Below are 26,740 nucleotides of genomic sequence, written 5' to 3' on the forward strand. Positions count from 1 at the left end.
GCAACACGTTTGCTGTTAAAAACTTGCTCAAGATCCACCTGTGCGCCAATTTTTGAAATAATTGTTGGAGTAAATCCACTTAAACAGAGCTTTGCTGTTGCTCTCAGCAGCAAAACCAAGCAACAAACTCAGTAAAGGGTTAACGCTGGCCGCTTGTGCCGCTGCTGCCTTCCCTCTAATTGCTTTCTGCTCCTGCCAGGCGGAAGTCGGAGGGAGCAGTTCAAGTTCAAGGCTTGCCTGCGTGCATGTGTACGCTTTTTCGGCTGGCGGCGGAGGGTAGGAGCCGGCCGGAGCAGAGAGGGTCCGGCGGGCAGCGAGCAATCCCCTCTCGCCGGAGCTGCAAGGATGGCTCAAGCCTCCGAGTGCCGAAATTCCCACCTCTATTACTACAGCATCAAATTTGCTCTGTCCACCTATGCCACCCTCTTCTCGGTAGGTGCTCCGGTTGCTTTTCTGTCCTTCCTGGCGTTTCCCCCCCACCTATGCACCCCTATGCGTTGGATTTTACTTTTCAGCGTCAAAATTTCCCCTTCCAAGGCATCAAATCCTGGCAGTCAAATCGGGTGCCGCGAAGCCCCTCGTGCTGGGTGCTAGCTGGGTCCAAAATGGGCAATCCTGGGCAAAACCGCAGGTGTTGGTGCATTTAAGAGCACCTCCCTAGGACTGCCCATCCCCAGAGCTGCTCTTGCAAATCCCTCGTGGCTGCGAGTCGCGTTTCAAGGCTTTTGGAGCATAAACATGGAAATTTAATGTTTTCATCACCAGCACCCATCAGGCGGCGTTGCCAGCCAGATCCCTGCTGCCCGGCTCGGCCGTTGTCTTTATGTCGTTCAACAGGGAAAAGGCATGAAAGCAGACATCGCGTGGTGGGTATTTTAGCCAAGATGGTTATTTTAAGAGGGAACAATAAAGCTTGTTTTTAAGCAGTTTTGAATCATTGAGCTACAGTCAGGGCGAGGCTTCCCCAGCACCTGGGAGATGCAAGCACGTGTCGGAGCAGGGGAGGGGGAAGCAAGAAATTTTCCATCCCTTTAGGGTCTGTGCATCCTCACTTGATGCACAAGATATGAAGTTAGCACCTTCCTGGGGTTAATCTTGCATAATCCAGTCCGTATTTACAGATATTTCCTCCTGAGGTCTAATTAATCCTCTCTGCCCCGTGCACGGCTGCCTGCTGGGCGTGTATAGTGGTACGCATATCTAATTGTATAGGTGTAATCGCAGAAATATCTGCACAAGTTCCCAGGTAGGCTGTGAATGGTAAACCGGGTTACAAGCAAAGTTTGAAAATGCTTTCTATTTCCTTCTTTTTTTTTTTTTCTTTTAATGGATGAGCTCATTGCGAGGGCAGCGCTCGCCCTCGCTGGCTGGGGACGGCGAAGCCCATTGTCTCACTGCGCCAAATGACTTGTGCCCACCCCAGGGCATGAATTGAGAATAAGAGAAAAGGGGTTTTTTTTGTAGAATATCTCACTGGTCTCCTTGTGGCCTGTTGGGTAGGAAGGCTCCCGAGGGGAGAGGAGACTCGAGTATCTCCCGTGGGGTGGCCAAGACCCTCGTTGGACTTCCACTGCACCCAGCGAGACCAAAAAAAATCCAGATTTCTTAACCCATTTGTGGCTACGGTTTGAGTTTTTGGATAAGGATAGTGCAATATCCTTGCTGTCACTGTGGTTTTGGTTTCTGTAAAGAAGCTGAGTTTTGCTCGGTTTGAGGTTTCCCCAAATGCCTTTAAGCAGCTGGAGGGACGGGCAGGAGGTGCAGGTTTTTTTCTCCCAACTAATCTAAACCCAGGTCGGGGCTGCGCTTTGCAAACATAGATCAATGATGGGATAAACCAGTACAATCTCTATGCCAGATGCTTATGAACTGCTGGGGCATTTTTGGGGGGCTCAGTGGGGCATCCTGGCAAGTCCGCCAGCAAGAAGAGACTCAATAATTTCCCAGCGACCGGAAAATAGCTGCAAAAAAGCCACTTTGAATTGCTCCCACCCAGCCTGCCTTCAACGCTGGGACGGCCCTCGTGCAGGGACGTTGCCCCGTTGAATCCATACGGATCGCACGGCTCCTGCGAGCTTTTCAGCTGCCTGACCTACTTCTGGCCTCATTTGCACATGCCGCCGCCGTATTAATTCAACGGCTCTGCCGAACCCTTCAAAGCCTCGTTAGCCAGACGTGACCGGGGTTGGGTTTCGCTCTGGCCCAATGCGCTCCGTAAAAAATGATTGTGTAGGAACTTCTTGCTTGCACTGCATGAAGGCTTCAAAAATTTAACCTCCCTGGGTAAAAATTCAGTGGAATCAGTCTTGAGTTGATTCACCATGAAGGATCGAGGAGGTTTGGGGTGAGATCGATCACCGTTTTCTAGCGTAGGGTTGTCCCAGCGTGCAGAAAACTGGATCTAGTGCCACTAGATCCTTTCCTGTAATGAAAGCGCTTATTTATAGGTGGGGAAATCAGTAAAGGAGCGTGGGATAAGCCGGAGAGTGGCTTTACACCAAACATGGAACAAAGGGCATCATGGGCTGGACCAGCTGGTTTTATACGGGTAGATTTAATTGCCGTTGTTGAAGATTCAGCGGAGCATAGATTTGAAGTTTTCTTTTCAAAAAGAAATGCTTCTTTCCTTTTCTTACTTTTTCCATAAAATTGAAACCTGCTATTTTAAATGACCCTTATAAAAGCATATTTTTTTACATTCCTACGTACTGTCGGCAGTTAAGCATTCTACGAGGTATTTAATTGCTGTATTATTAATTCTGTGATTCTATCTTTTAATGACTAAAAGCATTCAACACTTTCTATATCGCGGTTTCTTACGTGCACATTACAATAAAACCTGAGGAGGAGCAGGAGTGCCCTGTCTGCTAATTTGAAGGCAGACGGGTCTTCAAAAGCTGGGGAGAACGATTCTGCTGTGAGCTGGGGATTTGAAAAACAAGAGTTTTGCCCTTAGTTTGGCACCTCTGGTCATCTTGGATGGAGAATGAAGTGATGTCCCATTCCCTTTGCTCCTCCCCGGACCAGTGCTCTGACTCACATAATCTGGCTGCCGGGGTCTGCGTGGGCTTGAAGCCACCGTCGTCGTGACTTTTTGGTGTTCCCGAATAAGGAGGAACTGATGCCTCGCAGTAGCGCGGCGTTGACTCATCCAATTAATGCCGTTCACCCTGGAACGAGCCATGTCTGCTGCTTGCCCCTTGGCAGGCTTTGAGGTTGCGCTGCTTCGGCCGTGTTAACGTCCCCTTGGATTCGTGGTACCCGTTTGCTCTGCATGTGCCTGAGAGTAACTCTCGTTGCTTGGGTCTTTTGGGTCTTGGACAAGGGGGATGTGGCATCTCTTAGGTATTTAGTGGGATTTTTGGGACGGGGTAGGACCGTGTGTGTCTCTTGTTGGCACTGGTAGGACCGTGCATGTCTCTTGTTAGCTGCTTCTGTGCCAAAGCAGGTCGTGCAAGGATGGAGAAGCAATCACAAGCACCAGAGGGCCCATAGCTCAAAGAGAGCTTTGCAAACTCCCTGTTTCTCCTGTGGGTTAGCTGTGAGCTCGAGTCACCCGTTTGGCACCCCCCAAACCCTGCCAGCATCATCAGAGCTGTGTATTATATTATTTTCTGTTCATTAATTGCCTTTCATCCCACTTCTTGACCTCCAGGTCTCTAAATGACTCTGCGATCAGTGGGACAGGAATTTCCACCTTTAGCTCTTCTCCTTCCCAGGTCTTTCCTTGCCCATTAGATAGAGAAATTTCCTTGCTGGAGAGGAAAACCAGCATCTCTGTTATCCCGCTAAGAAGAGACAAGGTTGGAGCAAAACAGCTTTGGAAATGGGCTGCAAAGGTGGGGAAGGGTTGGTCATAGCAACTTGTATCGGGCTGAGAAAAGTCAACTTTGCAATTTTATCCATCTAGGAGTATGGGAGGGAGGGAGGCGAGCATGTCACAGGGGTCCGTTTTGGGGTGGGAATGGAGGTTGGATGTCCTGGGGCAGCTGCCCGCTGCCTTCCATCCCCTGCCCACTCAGCTCCTACAAACTCCCAAGAAGCACTAAAATCAAGCAGGGTTGAAATTAAACCCGAAGGTGATTTCTTTCCAGCTTATAAGAGGAGAATTGGTACAGGACGCCTTCACTGCAAGGTCTGGCGGAGTTGCAGCCACCCCCTTGGCTTTCCCTGCGGTGGTGGTTCGATCGCATGGTTATTATCATATAGAAATGAGGTAATCATCTTCTCGTTAGAGGGTAAGTGCAGATTTGTTTTTTCTCTTAGATGCATTGCAGAGCAGTTGTAATTACCGGCTGCTGTCTATCCTGGTGTTTGCACTGTATTAAGGTGATCACCAGGCAATTAATATGTAACTATAGAGGATTTACCAGCAAACTTCATTATGTATTACCATGTCATCGAGTGTGGGTGGTAGAAAAGGGTTGTGATGCCAGGAATCAAAAATATCCGTGCTGATTGAATTCGTATGGTAAAAACAACCCCCCCAGAGAAACCCAGTGATGGAAACCAGAGCAGCCAGGCTTTGCAAGGGATGATGCAAACTTTTCCTGCTGCTTTTGATGCTCATCTGTGGCTGAAGGGGGACGGAATGATCAGGTTTTTGATTAAATACATGGTTATTTCCCTTGCAGTTTTTTACGGTGCTGCATAGATCCTGGCAAAGACTTTGACATCGCTGGTTTGCTGCAAATCCACCATATTTTTCAAAGAAATGCCACTTTTCAGGGAACGCTGGTCTTTCTCCTCAGCTATTTTCCATCCAAATTCCTTTGTCACCCATCTTGCAGCAGCATTGCTTCCTGCTCGTCCTTCCAAAACTCATTATATTCCAGCAAGCTTTCCTTTGCAATCTGCCTTTGCCGGGAGATGTGCCAGAATATCCATTCCCTTCCTTGAGGTGTGTGTTGCTTTGCAAGATGCTTTCTTGTGCTTTAAGCTGCTTTGAGTAGAAACAACTCTTCTTTTTTTTTTTTTTTTTAAAAAAAAAAAAAAAATCAGAGGGTGCTTTCTAGCCAGCGGGATGTGGAGATGGGCTGGGGTCCAGCCTGCGGCGCTAACCCTTAGCAAAGCAGGTTGCAAGGGGCTGGGTGACCTTTTAAACTAGGAGCTAAGCAAGGAGAGCGCCAAGAAATTCAGGTAGATCAGCTCAATATTTGCTTGTTAGTCCCAGGGGCTAGTTTGAGTTGCTTGGGCATACAGAGCACACAGCTTTTTCTAAGCCATGAAACTCAAAAAAAGCCATGCAGCGTGGCTTGGGTTGCCAGCAGTATCTCCCCATGCTGTGCAGCGCCTTTGCACTTGCATTTCCCCGTTGCATTTGCATGGCAAATAAGTGGTGTGTGCCCCCTCCAAAAAAGAGGGGTGCTATGTATGGCGCTGGTGGGGGTTTTCCTGGCCAAAGGGATGGCCGTGGCAATGCTGGGAGGAAGGGCCAGCACCGCTCTGCAGCAGTCTCATGCATGCCATGTGCTTTAAATTTTTCAAGGATACTTTCAGCCCTGGAAAAGCTATTTTTAAGCAATGCACGTGTCCATCCTGAAAACCCTCCTCAGTTTTTCTCCCTTGCTAGTAGGTGAAGCCCATCCCATGCACGCTGCTTCCTCAGCCCCTCGAGCATCCAGCCCTTGAACCCCCTCCTGGGTTTGCTCTGTGCAATTTCCATGATCTCTTCCCTCGCTCACATCGAAGATGGATTAATTAAAATGGAGAAAGTGGTTCTGATTGGCACGCGGGAGGAACGGCGGGGATTAGCGGGGGACGCATGGTGTGCATTAATGTCTACCCCCCGCCTTCAAATCCAAACGTATTTCCTGGGACACCGTATAAGAGATAAACATTAAATCAAACCTAATCCCAACGCACCAACCTGATGCTTAAAATAGAGCATAAAGATGAAACTGTGATTAAAAGCCTGTTATCAGAAATAGGCCTGCCGGTTTAGTTTCAAATAACTGAAGTGTCTGTAAAATATCACAAGTCTAAATTTCACTTTCTGAGAAATTTCAATTCTTTTATAGATGAGATGGAGCCTGGAAGTGGACAGTGATTGATAGACATAAACTAGCCACAAAACCACACCAGGAATAGTGTCCAGGCAGAGTAGAGAAGAAAAAAATCAACTCCCCCAAAAAGCAAAGATTGTGCATGAAAATTAAGGATTGAATTGTTGGCGTGAATTAGCAGGAAGAGTTTGAGCAAACTCATTAGGAGCAATGAAGCCTTTTGGAAAGGTGAAAGCAATGGAAAAGGAGTGAAAAAAGCTTTTTCTCCTCTTTGGAGATGTAGGTTTTTGAGCGTGGGTGTCTGGCCAAGGGCTTTCCCCCAGGAGCCTCCCGCTGTGATTTGAGGTGGGGAGGCTGCAAAGAGCAGCATGAAAAGGGCTCCGGATGCTCCTCGGTTTCCTTGCTGACCTTTTCACGTGTCAGCTCGGCACCGGCTGAGAAGCCGCTCGCCTCCGGCTGCGCCGCGGGGCCGACGGGCGCAGACGGCTCCTGACAGCACGAAACGCTTGGGATCGCGTTGGTGGCTTTGATGTTGAAGGAGCTGAAGGGATGCAAACAGCCCTTTTCGGAGCCCTGCTTTATCCCAGCATCGTTAGACTCTCTTTTTCAATTAGGGCTGTTTCATTGAAAGGGGAGAGAGGGGAGGAACGTTGTCATAAATGATCTGTTGCTTTTCTTTATGGCACTTTTCATCCAGGGATCAAAAGCGCTTTGTAATGGTGCAGTTAGCTTTGTTTCCTATTGTTGGTGCTGGCGTGGGAAGAGAAGGCGAGCGGCTCACCAGGGGTTTGGGTGCAAGTGGGTGCTCAAGCCAGATGTAAAAATGCTGGAGTGAAATGAGTGGTTTTGGGGATCGTGCTGTCTAAGGGTGGGGTTTGGGAGGGTGGGCTGTTGGTGTTAACGACTGTCAAACCCAAGGCAAGGGCCAAGCTGAGCATCCAGACAGACCGTAAAGATACGGGCAGGGAGGGGAGAGGAAAAACCTAGCAAAACCTAGCTTAAAGCCGTCCAGCTAGATTGATCAGGCTGCAATGATACGTCCCCTTCCCAGCATGAGGAAGAGCAGCCTGTCCTCGAGCAAAGGAGATGTGCCGAGTGCTGATGGCATTGTTTGGGATTGGATGTTAAATGTCCCAGAGTTGGGTAGGTTTTCCTTGGCTGTCTGGGACATCTTCCACCTTCACCTCTCCCTTGAAGCCTTTGCTTTTTCCACGTTGGCGTCTGAATCCCATCCCGTGCTTCCCTTGCAGATCCTTGGCCTCGTGATCCTGTGTGTTGGGATTTATGCCGAAGTGGAGAGGCAAAAGCACAAAACCTTGGAAGGGGTCTTCCTGGCTCCGGCCATCATCCTCCTCCTGCTGGGCTTCACCATGTTCGGCGTCTCCTTTGTCGGTGTGGTGGGGAGCCTCAGGGACAACCGGACGCTGCTGAAGATGGTAAGACAGCGTCTCCATGCAGCCTTTGGGATGGGCTGGGTGATCTCAAGGAGGAAAATTAATGTATCCTAACGAGTCACCACTACGATTTACAGCAACGGTGTGCCACTTCCCGGATTTAAATGCTTGCATGACATGACTGCTCGATGTTTTCAGCTCAGCCATGAAGCCAGCAGAGGGGTAACGGGGAGAGGATATATTTAAATTGCAGAGCTAACACCCTAATTTCCCTGTTATCCACGGCTGAATGCCTCCCAACATCTGCGGGAAGCACTGCTGCCTTCCTCCTGGGATAACAAGGGAGCTATTTTTGGGGCTGAGATCCCATTTCTGGTGGAACAAAGTCTCCACTGTTAAGTTTATTTCAGCCATGATGATGCCAATAGAAAATAGCTTCATTTCCTTTTGCAAGGGAGTTCTTAGCAGAGGGAAAAATTACCTTTGAAGTCCAAACTGGAAGAGATCCAGGACACTAGGGCAAAGCTGTTCGGTCCTAACCTGCTTTCCAGGGGTTTTGTCGGTGCGTTGAGCGTCCGACTACCCGTCCTCCCTGCAGCTCATCGCCTGCCCTTGCTCTGGGGTAACACCTCTGTCTCTAGCGAGGAGCAGGAGGCTGCAGGGATTTATAAACTGCATTATAATCCATTCCCTCCATTCAGATGGGGGTGAAGCTCTTCCATCACCCTCGGCCAGGGCCAACGTCCATTGACGAGCTCCATGACAGCTCTGTCAGCTCTTTGGCTGTGTCCGATGCTCCCTCGGTGAGGAAGTTGCTTTCGGATGAATAATCCATGCTGGTCCACGGAGCCTTCCTGCCGGTGCGTGCGTGCCTTACATGCTAACGGTTTGCATAACACCTTCATCTCCCACTGGTTTGGGTTGATTGGTTTATTAAAATCAAACACTCCGGGTAGCTAGCACTCGCTTGTACTGGCTTGCAATATTGCTTTTAAAAATTGCTCAGCAATTGCATTTCCAATTCATACAGATGGGAGCCCAGATCAGAAAACCAATATTGTCTTTGCTTCTGCATGCGCAGATGAAATTATCATTCTTTTCGATATGTCTGGTTTTGTGCCACCTGCGATAGGTGGTTGGTTGTGTTGCACTTAAAAAGGTTGCAGGGATCAAAGCTGCGCAGCGAGTGAGCGGAAGAGGAGGTTTCCCATCAGACCTGTACTGCAGTGAGATGCCGTCTGCTCTGTTTGAGAGCTGCCTCCTGAGCCGGGTGTTTGGAGGAGTCTCTAAGTGAGTGGCCGGAGACATCCCATCCAAGTGATACTTGTGGTGTTTAAATAGCCCTGATAGCTTGCTTGCTTAAAAGTTAATTTTTAATTAATTCCCCATCAACTGACTTTTTTCTTTCTGTTTGGATGCTAAGTTGTAACAGTGGGCATTTGCCTGGGCTCAGTTATACCTCTAACATACGACCCTCTTTTTCCTGTCCATCAAAGCAACTGGGAAAGCTCTGGATTTCTTTATGATCTAAGCCTAGAAATTATTTTTCTGCCAAAGCTGAAGTTATGTTGCTTGTGGAGAACATTTCATTTTCTTTTTCACTAGTCTGCTTTTAAAGCTATACAGTATTGTGTTCATTCTATCGAGGCTTATTCCAAAGAAGGATAAGTACTTCAAATTTCCGATAATATTTTTCTTTTTGTGCTAATACTCATGAATCACAGCTAATGCTTTGTTTGCACAACCCAGTCTGAATTTGGAAGGGGAAAATTGACACATCAGAGGGTGGAAAATCTCATCCTTGGAGCGACCCAGGGCGACAGAAACCCAAGCTCATTAACTGTATTTCACACGTTGTCGGCCGAATCAATTCTGCAATGGGTACAGCTGAGAAAAAGAAATAATCCTGCCCATTTGGGTTGCCTTTTTTCCCCGTGGATATAAGCAGCTTCACGCCTGCCATGTGGAATAAATAAAGCAATACCCGTGCAAGTCATCACACGCAATAACACTTGCATCCCTTTTGGCTAGGATATAAGAAAGGGGATGTTTGTCTCGTGTGTTGAAATACGTTGTATTTCTGGGTGGTGGGTTTTTAGGGTTACTCAAGGCTCCTCGTCTGCTTTTAGTTGGCTGCAGAGCAGCACAACTGGCCCAATACTACCTTAATTATCTCTTTTCTGGGAGCAGATAAATCATAGAACCATTTAGGTTGGAAAAGACTTCTAAGGTCATCGAGTCCAACTGTAAAAAATCAAGTGATATTTCTGATAATGGATCCAGCCTAATTCCCAGTCTTGGAGCTGAAACACTGTTTCCCCCATAGATAAATTCAGCTTGATGGGCATGAGCACGAGGAGGAGAGCACGACAGCAGTGACGCATTTTGGAAACGCTCTCGATGATGAGATAAATAAGGGTGTTCCTTGCACAGGCATTGCACAGTCGCACAAATACGGGAGGTATTTGTGGTCTGCACGGAGGCGAAAACCGTAATGCTGCCTCTTCTTGTAGGAAATAGCATTGCAAGCTCATAGCAGACGAAAAATGCGCGTAAAGAATGTCTCTAAGATCCCGGGCCACGAGCGTGGGTTTGCATGTCCACCTCTGGCTTGCTCTGCCACCTTGGATGAGCCAGGGAGGACTTGTCCACTCAAAGGGGTTGCAGGTCTGTATAGGAGCAACCTTGGATTAGTTTCCTGGTGGAGATGCAGCTTATCCCAGCAAAAGTGCTTTATCCCAGTAGCTTAAAACAGTTCCCCAGTGAGACTGGGCTGCACTGGAAAGACCGTTGCTGCTGGCATGGTTTTATGGCGCTGAATTACTTGATGCTTTCTTGTGTTCTTACCTGCTCATGGTTATATTGGCAAAACCACGCGGCCAAGCCTGGACTTCTCCGCTGTGTTTATGTTGGAATTGTCTGTGAAATGCATTGGCTTTTCCATCCATCACCCAAAAGTGGGTGCTCCTACCAGGAATTCATAGGGGGTTTCACTGCGGGATGTCCTCTCTCGCGCAGCAGCTTCGTGAGGCATGGGAGACTGGGGGTGGCTTTCATTTGTAAAAGCTGTTTCACACTGGTTTTCTGCTGAATTTTACTGGGAAAACTCTTGAAAATACATTATTGGTTAGTGAGTTCTGTAATCTGTTCACCTTGAGGGGGAATCCGGTGGTGCAAGGACCACGGAGGAGGGAGCTCTGCCCTATGAGCCCCAAAAACGGACTCGGGACAGACCCTGGAGATTGTATCGTGAGACAGCATAAAAATGCATATATTGCTGCTGACGGAAAATCGATGGATGAATCCCTTTGGGCTCTTAGGAGATTGTGTGTGCAGATGTACTGCAGCTGCTCGAATGCCTGCACATGCGTTTTCAGGGAACCCAAGCTAACAATGAGCACAAAACCGGCCCGAACTTCAAATCACTAATACCAATTGACTTGTCTCTTCATCTAAAAATATGTCTCGTTAATCTGGAGAGCAGGCAATACATTCCTCTCTATTTAGGAGAAAATATTTCAATGCCCTACAAAAATTCATCAGATAGCACTTGACATTGATAACCATTTTTTTTACACGAGATGTGGTGGGGTGTAGGTGCGGTATGTGCTTGTTAAATCCTCATTCATCTCAGTCGCTTGCTGCTGACAGATGGATTTTTATTTTCCTTAGCCCTCTGGACAAAAATCGACCAACATTTCTCTTAGGCAAAACAGTTAGGAAAGCTCCTAAATCTGCTGCTTGATATATTATTCCAATATCCCCCCTGCAAGATACCACAAATTACATTTTGGTTTCAATCTTTTTCTTATCAATCTTATTCTCTCCAGTCATTACCTGTAATTGTCATGCACAACCACACAACTCTTACCCATGTGTAAGCCAGATTATCAAGTCTTTAATGACTTCTCTCGTAACCCAAGTAAAGTCTATTCAATAAAGCCGTCACCTGCTTGCAATTCTCAAGTTTATTAGAAGAATTACAGGCAAGACCTGGGGATTTTAGCTGCTGGTGTATGTAATTGGTGTTATGAAGACTTGTATTTAATAGATGAGTTAAGAGTTTCTGTTTGGAAATGAAGTTTCTTCTGTCGCCATTAATGTTTGCAAGGCTTGAGGAACTGCAAATTGTCTGGTGAAGATGGCTTGCCTTTGCTTTTAGGGAGTTCGGGCTGATTTAGTGAATAGACTGTAAAAATCAATATTTTTCTTGCTCAGTTAGATGGCTGGGGGAGCTGGGATGGTGTGGTTTAGGAACTGGAAATGCGATGGCACAGGCTGCTCTGGCAATTGGGTTTCGCAGTCAAATACGCCTAAACTGGCTCCTCTTCGTGGCTTTTTTAGAGCTGTTTTTGCTAAAAATGTATCATGTCTTACTCAGCATCTCCCACCTGGGGCTTGGGACCCGTGTGTTCATCCCATGGACATTTTAACTTCCAAAAAGTCAGTAAAGCCCTAAATTTTCAGAGGCGGTTTTGATAGAGTTGGTTTTACTTTATGCAGAACGGAAGAGAGATGAGGGTCCAGGTAGGCCAAGAAATCCAACTTTCCCATTTTTCTTTTCCATTTGCTGAGCTTTTTGGGTTCCTCCTTTCCTGCCTTGGGTTTGCCAAAATTTGTCACCCAAGGCAGGATTTGACCATGGGTTTGTGGTGGCGAGACATCAGGTGCTGCAGTAGCTTTTTTGGCCTTTTGCAGGGGTTATATGTAAATATATAACCAACATAAATAAATAAATAAATATATAAAAACTTAAATATATAAAAATGTATATTTATATCTATACTGCTATTTCCAAATATCAGCAACCACAAGATGTGAAAAGCAAACTCAGGCGACCACCACCAGCTTCGCCATTTATTTTATTTGCAATTCTGTACTTTTACTCTCAAGGTTGACCCACGATGTGACTTCCCAAGCTGGGCTTGAAATGTGCCTTCCCCCTCCTCTCCAGCCTCTGATTGCACATGTAAATAGAGAGATTAAATGCTGGAAAATGGCAGATATGTCAGGTTTGAAGAGGGGAGCGAGTACGGCTGTGGGGAAATGGTTGGCAATCACAGAGCTATTGTGTGGATGGAGAATTGTCCTTCTCCTGGGAAGATAAATTCCCCCTTGAAGAGAGTCAGCTACTACAGTGATTTGAAGCTTGGGGATCCTGAATAAAAGCAATCAGACTAACGCATGTGTGAAGGAGCACTTTGAGGTCTGAGCTGGTCCAAGCAGCTGGGTTTTTTTTCCAATCGTGCAGAGAAAGGGGCAAAAATTAACGCGGAAAACCTCTATTACAGCAGTGCCGTATAAAGCAGCCCTCTGCCACATCGCCAGCGCTAATTCATTACCCTATAGCAGCCACTTAAAATCAGTTTTAAGTCAGAGGAGGTAAAAATACCAGTAAGTAGCACTTTCCCCTTATTTTTCTTCTGCGTTCGGAAGAATTGGGTGAAACAGTTTAAAAAAGAGTTAATGTTTCGTGGGTGCATTGCTTACACTTAAACTACTTGGAGATTTGACTCGGGCGAATTCCTCGTGGTTTCATGGTGCCGGGAAACCTCCAGCTCATCCATTTATCCGAGGGTGTGCTCGCCTCCAGGCCAGCAAAAAGAAATAGTCCCTTGAATATTTGCAGTAAAGAGGCAAATTTCCAAGACCAGAGGGCTTGGAAAAGGCCTTGGGATGAACCAAAAGGCTCAGCGTGATCCCCTGAGCATGGTGACCTTGGTGGCTGGAGGAATTTGGGGTGAATTTGGGATGGCCTGGGTTTGCAAAGTTTGCAGCTGGTGGCTGGAGGTGGGTTTCTCTGTCCCTGCAAAATGAATGAGGAAGAACCCGGCGGTTTAGGATGCAGCAAAAAAAAAAAAGGGTATTTATGGGCAATACGTATGGGCAATATGGAGATTCTCTTCCAGAAAAAATTAAAGCAATTTCCAGCTGAAATGGGATTTGACCAGCATGTCCTTTAGGCTGTTTTTCAGCAATTTCTGCCCTCTTAGAGGATGAAGAAGGCGAAAGAGTTGCCCTTTCTGCTCTAGCCACAGGAAGAGACCCTGCTGTGGTGTTTCCCATCGGTGAGATGCAGCTTTTGGAGAAGCGGTTGTAGGTTTTGGTTGCAAAAGATGCAGGTTTTGGAGGTCAGGTGCATCCGACCTCCTCCAAAGCGCGGCATATTACAAATCAGGGCAAGATCGACCGCTGGGGTGGCAGCCCTCGGTGGTGCTGGCGGTGTGGTGTGATGGATATCACACATCGAGCGCGGTGGAAAACTTGATCAATAAAAGGCTCCTTCTGGTTACAGGTCTGCATGAGAAATGAAGCTGAATTTCTGTGTTTGAACTTAGCTGGGGTTATAACCGCTGCTGCGAGGGAGGTCACCAGGCATTTTTTCCACTTGCTTTTGTCTGTTTGCAGGGAAATTTCAGGTTAATTAGAGGTTGCTTTGTGCAAAGCATCACGGCAAAACCCCATTTCTCTTTATGCTTCCTGGGTTCCAGGTTGGGGTCCAGGTTCCCTTCCCCGGGGGGGTCAGCTCCCTGCATCCGCAATGAAGAGTTTTCTTTGGATATTCCAATATCAGCAGGTTTCGATGGTGCTGCTTTAACTCTCCAAAAAACAAATTCTTCATAATTAGCACACAAATAGAGCCCGCTGGAAAAAAGCAATTGAAGAAACTCCTTCCTGCAGAGGCTTGCTCGGGGATCTGCATGTATTTCTTTTTTCTCTCTAAGCCCGCTGATTATATAGCGTGCTCTGATTGCGGGCTCTCTAAACAAAACCACCACTTTCTTGATTTATTTTCTGCTTAGCTGCGCAGAGGAGTGGATAAATGAGGAGGGTCTGACATTTGCACAGCAGCGAGTGTTCGGAATTGCAGGGGGAGCTGAAAACATCCCAGACCCAGGAGCAAGGGCTGCGAGCGAAAGGAGGAGAGCCCCAGGGGACTAGGGACCAGATCCGATGGGAAAGGACTTTGGAGCAGGCAGGTACCGATGCTTCCCATGGGCAGCCTTTCATGCTCCCTAATTTTGCGTAACGAGCATCCGCAGCCTTCTCCTGGGTGGGACGGACCTGCAAACCCTCTAAATCCCAAATCCCCCCAAAATACAGTGAGAAAAAGCCTTGCAGGGACCCTCCAGCACTTTTTACCCAGCTCTCTGCATCTAATTTGTTCTCCTTTAAACCTGTGGGTTTTCAACCCTTTTTAATTATTATTATTTCATTTGCTTGAGACAAAGTTGTAAACCCCAGGGCAGCAGAAGGAGCTTTGTGCAAGAAATTGTGGCCGATCTCCTCTGGTAAGGGTTCATCCCCTCTTGGCTGGGGCTTTTTAATCACCGCAACGTGCTTTAAATGGGGATTTGCTTGGCCCAGGTTTGGCTCTAAGGGAGAAGAGGGGGCTGGAGCCCGGGGGGAGTTAATGATTCTTTTGCCACACTAATTATTGGCACTTTCACACCAAATTTCTTGCAGTGTCCCCATTCACCATCTTTCTAGGAGCAGTTTGGGAAGGTTTTGCAAGCAGCAAAAAGCATACGTTATTATTCCCGAGCCTCATATGCTGAGCATCGCCAACAAACTCCCAGCATGTTGCATTTCTTTCCTTGGTGCTCACCCTTTTCTCTTTCAATCTCGTCGCTAAAGTAGCTATTGCAATAATAACAGCCATCCTTGCAGTGAATTAGTGGGGCTACGCAGCTTCTGGAAAGCCCAGTAAAAAGCTGATGTTACAAAATCCTTCCAAAAATCCTCCAAGCGTGGATTATTTATGGACATCTCTGGAGTTACTTACTTTCTTGATATGAATTTTTAATAAGTAAAAGATATCTCATGCTGCATTTTTACTCCCCAAAGAGAACTGCTGGTGATTCCTCAGCATCCCTCAAAGTTGGTGCTACCCATTGCACGATGCAGGGATGCTGGCGAGCACCGGAATAAGGCTGAGGAGAGGTTTTTTGCAAAATTTGGGATGATATTAATAGCACCCGAGTGGTTTAATCTGCATTAGGAGTTTCCAGTGAATTGCCTGGTGCTCATTAAAGGATTGAGCCGATTGCACCATTGAAATATTTTTCCCGATTGGGGGGGAAAGCAACAGGTATCAGAGATCTTTGGAAAATGGGTGAAATTTGATTGCTTGGCCCTCAAACTCTGAAATAAATTAGATTTGAAAGGAGCCATCGCTCCGGGAGCTGGATGGAGAGGGGGTCTAAGAAGCAACATCCATCCCTGTTCATAAAAACCTCCTTTTCTTTGGGTTTTTGGGAACATGAGCATATTCTAGCTGCAGCATCTGTCCTGGTCTTGAATGGGAGTGGAGGGTAACAGGGCTATAGCCAAGGGAGGATTAAGAGCAACCGAAAATGAGCTTTCTGTCAGATTTGGACTTCAAAGGGGCAAAACAGGCATCTGTGGGACGTGGTGAAGGTACCGCTGGTACCTGGGGTGTGGAGGACGGACCACGCTGCGTGCCCAGGGCTCTCAGGGAGTCCTCGTCAATTATTTGCAAGGCTGCTGGCTCTTTTGGGATTAAAACCAGGCTTCTTGGTTATTTAGCTTCTGAAGCATAAAGGAAATGTGTATTTTGACTCGAGGCTTGGCAAATGCATGCATGAAACCCAGATAGGGGTAATGAGCCCCAGCCTGGGTGGATGGGCAGGAGGAGCATGTTGCATGCCCCCTAAATAAAATAACAGAGTTTGCATGAATAAAATAGTGTCCTGGGCAGAGAGGGTTATTGCTGTATTGCTAAAACAGAAGGTGCTCTGCGAAGTCTCTTCATCTAGGCTTTGTTGTCCTCGTTTAATCTGTGTAGGAGACAATCCTGACAGATTTTGGGGATTTTTTTTTTTGCTTCAAAGCAACTATGAAAGCTGTTTCTATGTGGAAATAAGCAATTATTTGGGTTTTCAGAGGAAGGGCTGCGTGCAGGTGTCTTTCAGTAAAAAAGCAAAGCCATGCCACTCTGCATGGGAGAAGGCTCTAATGTCGTTAGGAAAAAACAGTTCTTTAAAAGCATTACATAAAGTTTCACTTTGGGGACAAAAGCAACTGGATTCATGTTTCTGTGCTCACGTGAGACCCTGGACGACTCTGTGGCTGGTCTCGAGGAAGGCAGAGGAGGCGGCAGGCGCTTGCTAAGGGCGTGATTTAGTGGCCTCCCAGGTAGAGTGAAAGATTTTTCTTATCACATGCCTCTGCATCAGGTGCATTTCACGGGGCTGCACATTCGATCTGTTCCCATGCATCCAGAGGGAATGACCAGTTCCCTCTCCGGATGCCCCAAAATACGGTGAACCCGGGGGACCACCATCCTGTAAACTCCTGGGCATGCAAAACTGGGGGGATACATGCTTTATAAGAAGAGAAATTAAATTGCATGAGTTTCTTTTCATCTTGGGGATGGGGAATTCAGATTTTCCATCCCTTGACGACCTGTCGCCGCTTTTACATTAATAGGTCCAAACCCTTTTCTTGCATTGGCTTCAGTGGGGCTGACTTAGCTCCTTCTCTGGAGAAGCACCTATAGAAAGGGATAAAAATAAAATATTGGGGGGTTATTTGCATGGATGCAGAGTGTACCTGTTCCCACAGGGGTTTAATGGTGACTGTAGAGCCTAGAACGAGGATAAAACCCTTCGCAGAGGGAGTTCAAACCCCTCTATTCCTCCTCCATTTGCTTCTATAGGGTCTCATTATATGGGGCGTGTAGAGTCTTTTCTTTTAAGTGTGACCAGTAACTTTTTTTCTCAGCAAAAAACGCACTCAATTTCTTAAATTAGGCAGCTCTTTGTGCTCTGCCTGTACTATTTTAATGTTAAGTTCATCAAGAGGGCAGAAGGATTCACGAGCGGCATCTTCAGCCTCAGCTTTCCCAGTGTCCTGCTGCAAAGTACGCAGGAATCTATTTATAGGTTTATTTCTTTTCTTTTTGGCTTATATCATGGACTCTCTAGAAAGTATCATCCTCGTTATCCCTCTTATTATCTTGTCCTTTCCTGTGACTGAGCTGAAGTAGGACATGGATCATCAAGAAGCAAATATTTTCCCTTATCAGCCCCTGGGTGCTGCATGGGAAACTCCGGGTGCCGGGTAGGAAGGTAGGATTTTTGGAGATGTTCTTTTTTTTTTAAAACCTTTTTTCCCTGCAGTTGTGGCAGCCAGTTGTTCTCCCCGGCCACGCTGTGAGATCGCAGCAGCGTTTTGCAGACGGAGGTTGCTCATATTTAATAACATCACAGATTTCTCTGGTGCTTTCGCGTTGCTCCAGGAGCTCTCCCATCCTACCGGCTGCATCTCCTCCTTTCCCTGCCTCATCCCTGGCAAACAGAGCATCCCTCTCCCTTTCAAAATCCCGTTGGAGTCACACTCAGGCTTGGCATGTCTGAACCTCCTGTGGCCATGTGTGTCTTGAGTGCATCTGAGCTCAGGAGTGATGCTCAGCCTCTATCCATGGCTGAGGGCTCCTTCCCTGGGCTGGCTCCTGAATAAATCCCTGGCTCCTGAATAAATCCCTGCGTGGTTTATTCATCCCTCAGCCTCGGTGCTTCCAACTCATCTCTGACCCATGTTCATCCTTTCTGCCTGGTGAGGAGACGTTTGAGCTGGAAATTGGAGGCAGCTGCTCGTGGTCTGGAAACGAAGCAGCAGCAGATTTGCACCCCTCTATCAGCCAGACACATGGCTGGAAGCATTTACTCTGGACAAACTCAGTGTTTCAGGTGGTTTTTAAGCTTCTGGGAGATTAAACTTGATGGCAAGACATCCTCTCTGGTGTGCGGAGGTGGCAGAAAACCAAACACCCAGAGAACATATGGGAAGGGATCGCTCTAGGCAACTTATATATTGCTTATGTAAAAAGACCCTAATCAAGGGGGTTATTCCCCAAACTGGAAGGAGACCTGTCTTTAAACCTGAGGCAGAGCGCAGTCCCCGGGTGCGTTCCTTCTGCGCTCGCTTGGGCTTCAGGAGAGATTAACGATAAACAAAACAGCGCTGGAGACTTGTTAGAGGAGGGAAGGAGCAGCTTGGAGCTCTGCTGATCATGGGAATGCGGGTGATTAATCTTTTTGTCAAGGTATTTGAGGGAAAACAGTGTAATTTATTGGATTGATGAGCTCTTTAAAAGGAGCTGGCTGCGGCGAGTGTTAATTTAATAAGAATTGAGCAACTTTTCCCTGATCCAGCCGTCTTGAGCAAGATGAAGGTTTTATTGGGAAGTTTCTCTCCGTGAAAGCTGGGCTTTGCTGTGTGCTTTGTGATGCGTGAGATCCTCGGGCACCTTCCCGGTTCCTTCTCCGCAGCATTTGCCTCCTCTCGGGGATGCGAGCGGTGAAGCCTGTCCAGAAGGTCATGCTGCGGAGGCACGGCCACTCGCTCGCATGCCACCACTTCCATACAAAGGGTGAATTTTTTGCGAAAATTGGAGGAAAAACCAGCTCCTCGCCACGCTGCTTTGTGATTTTGAACTTGCTGCAAACTTACAGCAGCTCAAGGCAGGATTAAATGCTGTTTAATGTGGATTTTTGCTCTTTATTTTGCTGCTGGAGTCTTTTTAAGGAATGCTGATTTATTCATGCCTGGTCTGGCAGACAGCAAGGGCTGCAGTGTGCTAGTTAAAAGGGATGATCGTGGATGTTGCCAGCAGATTCGCCCCTAAATGTGTATTACAGTTACTGGTGGTTGCTGCAAGTCTTGTGAATGCAAAAAAAGCGCCGCTTTCTGCTATGTCTGTGCAGCCGGCGAGGGTTTGCACGCTCCGTTCGGCCATTATTTGGGGGAAGAAGAGCTGGTTTTCACTCGGGCTGCACATTTGCAAGGCTTGCGCTGGAGACCTGGGTTTGTGGTTGCTTTTCTTGCAAATCCTCTATAAATTGTAAGGGAAATTGTGGGCTTTCTGAAGGCGAGGTTATATATTGTGGGGTGTCCAGGGGGAGCTGGGCATCACCTATGTGACTTTCCAGGTTTGCAGTTTCCCTCTTGCAAGGAATTGCAATCAGCATCTGCCGGGTCTTTCTTCCCCATGAGTACTGCCACTTTTCCCCCATTTATAAAGACCATAAGCTAAGCTCTGTTTTGGGCTTGCTGTCTTGGAAACGGTGGGGTTTGCTACCTGTGAACCTCATCTGATAGAGCATTTGAAAGCCACATTCAATCATCATTTTTCTAATAGTCAGGTACAGCCGGCATCCCATGGACTTCTGCACAACACTCCCGCATTTGTTTATAAATCAGATATCAAACCTGGATATTAAATATTAGCCTTGATTTCAATATGCACGGAGCAGGCTGAGTTGTATTGCATAAACCTTGTCTTTTATATCTTGACTTGACAAGCTGTACAGCAGAAATTGAGACTGAAAGAAGGAAATCGAGTGGGGGACAAAATTGGTGTAGGGTGTGCAATGGCCAAAGCACTAGAAAGAGCAGAAAAACCATCTAGTGATCTGCACCGAGGGGTCTCTTGGGTTAAAATTCTTGGTTTCTGGGAAGAGCTGCAGGCTTGGTGCTTTCAAAGGAGCCTCCCGTCGGTTTGGCAAGAAGAAAGGCTCTGTGTGCCTTGTTCTGCTGATTTTTAGGCGTTTTGGTGCACTGGTCTGACCATGAACACAACGGTGGTCCCCAGTTGGACTTTGAAGCCATCGTCTTTTGTCTCTGCTCACAATGAGATTGGTAAGAGTTTGCATTTTTTCCCCGTAAACAGAAGACAAAGCACTCTCTTTTTTTTCCTTGGGTTTTAACTAAGGTTGAAGAACAAAAATGTTTCCAAAATTGAGTTTCTCTTTCTTGCTGCAGCATTTCGAGATCTAGACATGACCAGCTTGGCAAAACCATGAACTGCGCCGCCTTGGGCTTCCTCCTGAAGCAGCCCAATTATATATCAGTTTAGATGCGTGAGGCGTTTTGCATATCCTCTCTGCCACGTGAGATAACACGTGCTTGGTCAATCGTATTCCTTAATTATGGGATTCCTTGCCTAATTATACCTGGCCTGTTAGGAGCTGATTTAGATGGTGATGAAGGTGGTGCTGCTCCTCCAGCTAGCTGGCTTTTACCAAAATAAGCAGGGTGCAAAACTTCTTGGTGGGTGGCTAATTAAAAACCCCGACAGTTTGGGGCATGAAGTGGTGTTTTGCTGCAAAAGTGCTTTGGTTTTGCCGAGCTCGGGAAATAATTTCTGGGCATGCGGGTCCCTGCGCTACCTGCTTTTGTAAACAGACTGTTCTAATAAACCAATGGTCAAAGTGAATATCGGGGTAATAAATCACCTCTCCCCCCTGCCTTTTTTTAACTTGCTTTTGGAGTTTTAGCTAGTTACCATGGTAACTTTCCACCTTCCTTTTTCAGGCGAGTCTTCAAAGTTGCTGATGGAGGTAGCCTTGGGGAGACAAGTGTGAGCCGGGCAGAGCTTTGCTCTCCATCCTCTGCAAAGTCGGGTGCGATGCCCGATGGGACCTCTCAGATAGGGACCAAAGCATTAGGAGATTGATGGGTGTGGGCTACAAGAACATCAGACCTTCTAGTTTAAGTTGTTTGCTCCATCAGGACATTGACTTCCAGCCTAAATTTGTTGTCACAATCAATTCTGGCAGAGGCAGGAGTTATTGCCCGTACTCTGGGGGATGGATGGTCCTCCACTGGATGCTCAGCTTGGAAACATCGGTGTTCAACCAAGCGCCAGCACCCCATCACAGAGGGATGCTGCACACCTGTATCTACCCAGAGATAATATTTGCTCCCACTGCATCCATTTTCCTCCTTTCCCCATGCAGAATTTGGCCATTCAAATTGCATCTGGTTTCTTTTTTTCAATCCTTCCTTCCTTCCTGCCACACTTTTTATAAGGTAGCAAACTGCTTTCCCTGTTAGGACCAAGATCTTTGAAAAAGATTTGCAGCTCCCTGGGGAGCTCGTAATGAAATGATCTGATTTCTAAGTGTTTCAAAGCAGCTCTTGCTTTCCAGGTCTCCCTTGTTGCGGTTAACCACTGACAGATGACACAGCCTGACTTGGAGCAGGGCTAATCCTTCCCTTTCTCTTTTCAGTTCTTCTGGGTCCTTCTGGTGATCTTCCTCACGGAGCTGCTGCTGATATTCATCGAAATCATCTTTGAAAACAAGGTGGGTGCAATCAGGAGGTCTTTGGATGCTGCACGGCGATGAACTGTCATCGGGGAGGAAAATCCTCAAGTACCTGTTAGCGTCTGCCCTGAAAATGGAAGGTTTTCATTGCTCTTGCTCATCTGGGGCTGCCCATCATGCTCCAGAGCTGCAATGGATCTCCAGCACCACCCAGGCCCCCCACCACAGCCGCAGCTCCCTGTGCAGACTCTCAGCCAAAAACCTGTTGCTTTTTTTTCTTGAGGACTCATTAAGCTCCTCGCCTCTATTACGTTAACTGCTGGCTTGCATTTGCAAGGATGGATTTGAGTTATGGAGAGCCGGCGAGATGGTAAATGCTTCCAATGCATGTCCTTCCTGGCCGCCTGCCTTCTGCTGAAGAAACCCTGCCATTTTCAATTTAATCTTCCCCTCGCAATCGATCAAACGATTAAATAGCTAATCTCAATCTCTGCCAGCTCGATGAATGCACGAGGCAGCAGAACATCATCTGAAATACCTACTTGTGGGCTCTAAAAATCAATTCCCCTTTGCACAAACAGCTTGATGCTTTCAAACCCATCAAGGTTGGGGCTGGAGTTATGTGCTCGGTGACCCCCAAAGGCAGGTTGGGGTTGGGAGTTATGTGCTTGGTGAGCCCCAAAATTGAAGGGAGGCAATGGGGGAGGATATTGCCTTTTGGATGCTGCAGCCAACTCCATGCAGCAGCTTCCCAGAGCTCTCCAAAACCCTCTGATCCCTGAAAAACGTGGTGCAGTGGTGGAAAGATGTGCTTCTCCGAGGAAAATCAGATTGCTTGAGTCCTTCCCATGTATAGAAAATCACTATGTGCTGCCACATAGAGGCTGTATTTTTGTGAAATTCAGCATGAAATCCTCTGCTTTGCTCCACCTTTGAGTCTCAATGATGGTGCTCAGCACCATCCTGCAGGGATGCAACGGGGAAACGCTGGTACCGCCAGGAAGAGGGGATTGCAGCCTCATGATTAAACTCCTGGGTTGAGTAGAAAGCATTAGTGCCTAAATTGTCCCTTAATTTAAATTTAACGGGCAATATCAAAACCTAATTAAAAATCAAACAATGAGGGAGAGAGAAAAGAGAGATCTGACAAGCGATGAATCCACTTCACCTAAAATTGTTCGGAGGCACAAATCTGCATTTGGAACAATGGTTGTTTATTAAACTTGTTAAAAACATATTTAATTGGATTTTGTATTAAATAAGCAGGGACGAGGAACGAATTTAGTGGCCTTGAAGCTACTGAACGTTGAAATGGGCTCTGTTGATATGCAAATGAGTTTTTGGAGATTATCGGAGATAACGGGTTAGGCGTCCTTGAAGGGAAGGGAGTGGAGAGGTCTCATAACCAGAACTTAATGACTTAACCCTGCGACATTTATCTCCCACCTTAAAATCAAGATTTAATTACAGAGGCTGCCTCTGGGCTGGCATCTTCTCGGAGGGCAATAGGATCATGGGGTGAGCCTATCTGGAGGAAAACAAGCAGAAAATGGTAAAACCCGGGTGTTGCCTGTTGTGTTGGTCTTAGCGGTGGGCAAACCGGGAATTAACATTTTAATAAACTTCCACATGAGCAATTTCTTAAAGGTTTTTTCAGATCCCCTTGCCTGATCCCTCGCTGTTGGCAGGCTTTGTTTGCTGCTCTGACGTGCCTTCATTTCTCTTTTTTTCACGTTCTTCTCCCCGTTCCCAGTTTGCCCAACCTCTAATTTTCATGTCAGAGTGAATTATGAAAAACAACGTTTTCTTCCCCCCTCCTTCCCCCTGCTTCTAACTCGGAAAAAAGTTCCTTTTTCCTTCATTAATATTTCTGCTTGGCGGTTTGTCAGGAGTCAAATGACAAACCTGCGCCGGGCTTTGCATAGGACATTTCGAGCCTCCGCTCCCAGCTCACTAATAAGCTTCCCGGGCATCTGTAAAATACATTTTTCGATTCAATTAGTGTTTAATGTGAAGTGCCTGATGTGTCAAAGTGTCCTCGGAGATACGGCTGAAGGAGCAGTAGGGAGAGCCACAGCCCGGCTGCACCGTTCCCTTTCAGGGCACGATTGAATTGCTGAATGATTTGTTGGGATTAGAAGTGATTGAGGGCTCTGATGAGGTCTCTGCTCCTGCTTGTAGCTCATCCCACAGATAAATCACTGAGCAGCCGGCGGTGTTGGCTGTCACAGCCCATTTCACCTCCTCCAGCCCCTCCTAATGCCACAGAAACCCCTCTGCCAGTGGTTAAAATCATGTTAGTCGATGGGATTGGAGAGCTTGAGGGAGCTTTTGAAGAAGTCACCTTAATAATTAAATTTAATAAGAAAAAAACGGGTGGATAAAGGTGCGTGGGTCTGCTTGCATGTGCGGGGAGCGGAGAGGTGCTATGGGATGCTGCTAACCCAGAGAGCTCAAAAATGATGAATTCTGCCCCAAGAAATAGGCTTGTGCCAGCACGCGGGTTAAATTCTTACTCCAGTAACAACTGGCGACGCTTGCTATGAAAAAATTTTCATGTTTTGCAATGTTTTCCCAGTGCCTTTTCCATGTGTGAGCCGTGTTTTTTTCTGTCCCCAGATGAATGCAGTTTTCCACTCCAACATCCAAGAGGGCATCAGACACTATTACGATGACCTTGACTTCAAGAACATCTTGGATTTTGTACAAGAAAAGGTTCGGGTTTGGAGGTGGGGTGGCATCGGGGAGGTCTGGTTGTGAAGTTTTTCAAGGAGTCGTTATCTCTGTGCCTCGCTGAAACAGAAGCATTAGTTTTCCCTGTATTTTCAGAGTTTATTCCCATGCCTAGGGTGCCTTGCATGATCTCTGGTGAATATCTTGATCTTTCTTGGTTTGCGCTGCTCTTTTTGCACGGTTTTGCGTTGTGCTGCTCTCCAAGCCCACCTCGCAGGGGGTTTTGGTGAGTTATTCTGCCGTCTGTGTGCCCTGCAAAGAGCATCTTCTGCTCCACACCACAGCGTGGACCGTACCAGGATATTTATATTTCCCAATCTTGATGGGAAACCGGTGCCTAACGCCTGAAAGCTTTTTGATAGCTACCCCAACCTGCACAGAGAGAGAGGGAGGAATAAAATAACACGTGCTAAAGCTGCTTCAGGGCTGCAACAACCCTTAGACGGGCCACCTTAGGTATATCTCTTTACTCGAGGTGTCATCAGTAGCTGGCCAAGCCCTTGACTCAACGGCAAGATTGCAGATAAGGTGTTTTCACACAGTAGCTGGAAGGAGAGAAGAGCTCCAGCCTCTCCATGGGCAGCACCGGGGGCAAGCTGCTCCTGGGACTGGCGAGAGCTCTGTCCAGTCCAAAATTGGGGCTTGGCATAGTCTGCTTTAATTTTTTTAGGTGTGTGGTTGCATATTCTGTCTCATATCTAATGCTTAAAGCCTGCCAGGAGTTGGCAGGATCCGTCCCCTATCCTCGAGGCAACCTGCAGGTCGGTAAAACTGTCCTTGCAAATCTTATTTTGATAACTTTTGTTAAGCTGCTGTTGTTGCCTGTATTTTATGCACCATGTAGTTTGTTTGAGGTACTAAATACTAAATTAAGTATTAAGTTAAAATGCCTTCCTAATTCCTGCCATTGAGCCCCAGCTAGATGTGTTTCCCTTTCGTCTCTCGAAACCCAAGGTGGCCGCGCTTCAGCCAAGCAACGATGCCTCCTCCTAAGTACATCGAAAAGCCAAGTAAAGTCAGGATTTGAAGTTATTACCCACGCCGTTAAGCGTGTGGCCGGTCCGGACAAGCTTGGTTGGCTCTAACGTATCATTTGGTTTTTCAGCACCGGCGAGAAGCCGTTCCTGGGAATTTGGGGGGTGTAGGTTTGTTCATGTTTTCAGTGAGGATATTTGGTTTACCTGTTATTTGTGTTATTGCGGGAGGGAAGCACTTGGCTCGAAGCGTTTGGTGAATGAAAAAAAAGTGGAAAAAAACAAAAACTTGAGATCTAGGAGAGAAATCGCAGTGATGTTACGTCTCCTGGGTTGGTTTTGGAAAGCAGAGCCAGGCTTTGCCAGCAAAGCTGCTTTCAGATGAACTTTCTATTCTCACCTCAGCCTCATTTCTCTCCTTTCATTATGGGTTGGAGCATCATAAATATGTGAATCTTATCTCTCGCTTTGAAGGAAAGGAGACTGTGAAGCTCCTTCTTCTTTGATGTAGCTGGAATTTAAGGCCACCGGTGCCCTCCACGCTCCCCTCTCTTGGCTAAATACCTGCTTTTAACTCTTGGAGTCATTGTTACTGAGCCGAGCGCGTTAATAAGACTGGGAGCCCTCTGAAGGTCTCAAGACACGACTGATTCTGAGAAAGATCTGAATCTTTTTAAGTTTTACTCCAACCTCTCGAAGAGGGTGCTATAATTCAGACCTCTCTGTATGAATGATAAATGGATGCTGCCACGAGCAGTCGGAAAGTCCATGTAGGAGCCATCCGCAACGAGCCTTGGCATGGAGGTTAGACCACAAATCTCCAGATAAAGCAGATGTATTTGCAGGAAGGTTTCTGTATCTCCAAAGAAGCGAGGATCAGGCACTTATCATATAATCTCACCCCATTTTTACAACATTTTTCCTGTCTACTTCTTCACTTGACTTTTTATTAGAAGTTTTCAGCGGGAGATCTTAATCTCAACGTCTCTCTCTGTACTTAAAGAAGTTGTGGCCACTTATGGTGTTGCTGATAAGTCTTTAACATCTGCATATTTTATCTTATAGTGAGAGAAGGAGCTTTGCAAGAATGTGCAGCTCCTTGCTGTGAGCTTTTATATTAGCGTATGATTTCCAAACCAGGAACAGCAGCAATGTCAGCGGTTGAAATGCAGAGTTGCTTCTTCCTGGGGGTAGGACCGGGGAGAAGCAATGCAGAGGAATAACTGCTTTTAAGAGAAGGGAAATTGGTTTTACGGGACTTGAGCAGCCCAGTTCACTTTGAGAGGATGAAATCTTGCAGTCAGTCTGGAAGGATTGCACCCAGACCTGCTTTTTTGATAAAACACAAGCTCAGAGCAGCCTGTTATCATAATTTAGTGGTTATTCTTGCCATTTTCCCTATTAAAAACCTTGTCTATGCATAGGTTAGCTGGCACACGGCTTATTTAGGTCAGGCAAAACCATACTACGCTCTTTAGGATTTGAATTTTGCTTAAATCCTCTCTCAAGTGATGCTTTAAACTAGAGCCAACTGCCTTCACACACTTAAACCAGTATCA

At 46.8% G+C, this 26,740-nt stretch overlaps 1 protein-coding gene across 1 annotated transcript in view; it reads left to right on the plus strand.

Moving 5' to 3' along the window:
* The first annotated feature begins 251 nt into the window (after positions 1-251).
* The window catches only part of LOC142093418 (tetraspanin-15-like), a 44,289-nt gene continuing 17,800 nt past the window's right edge, over positions 252-26,740 (plus strand). Inside the window, exons 1-4 of the mRNA XM_075174552.1 lie at positions 252-432; positions 7,256-7,441; positions 21,439-21,513; positions 24,094-24,189. Coding sequence (XP_075030653.1) covers positions 346-432; positions 7,256-7,441; positions 21,439-21,513; positions 24,094-24,189 — 444 coding nt within the window. The 5' untranslated portion in view covers positions 252-345. The remainder of the gene's footprint in view (positions 433-7,255; positions 7,442-21,438; positions 21,514-24,093; positions 24,190-26,740) is intronic.

This window comes from Calonectris borealis, chromosome 27 (genome assembly GCF_964195595.1).
Source record: "Calonectris borealis chromosome 27, bCalBor7.hap1.2, whole genome shotgun sequence".
Lineage (NCBI taxonomy): Eukaryota > Metazoa > Chordata > Aves > Procellariiformes > Procellariidae > Calonectris > Calonectris borealis.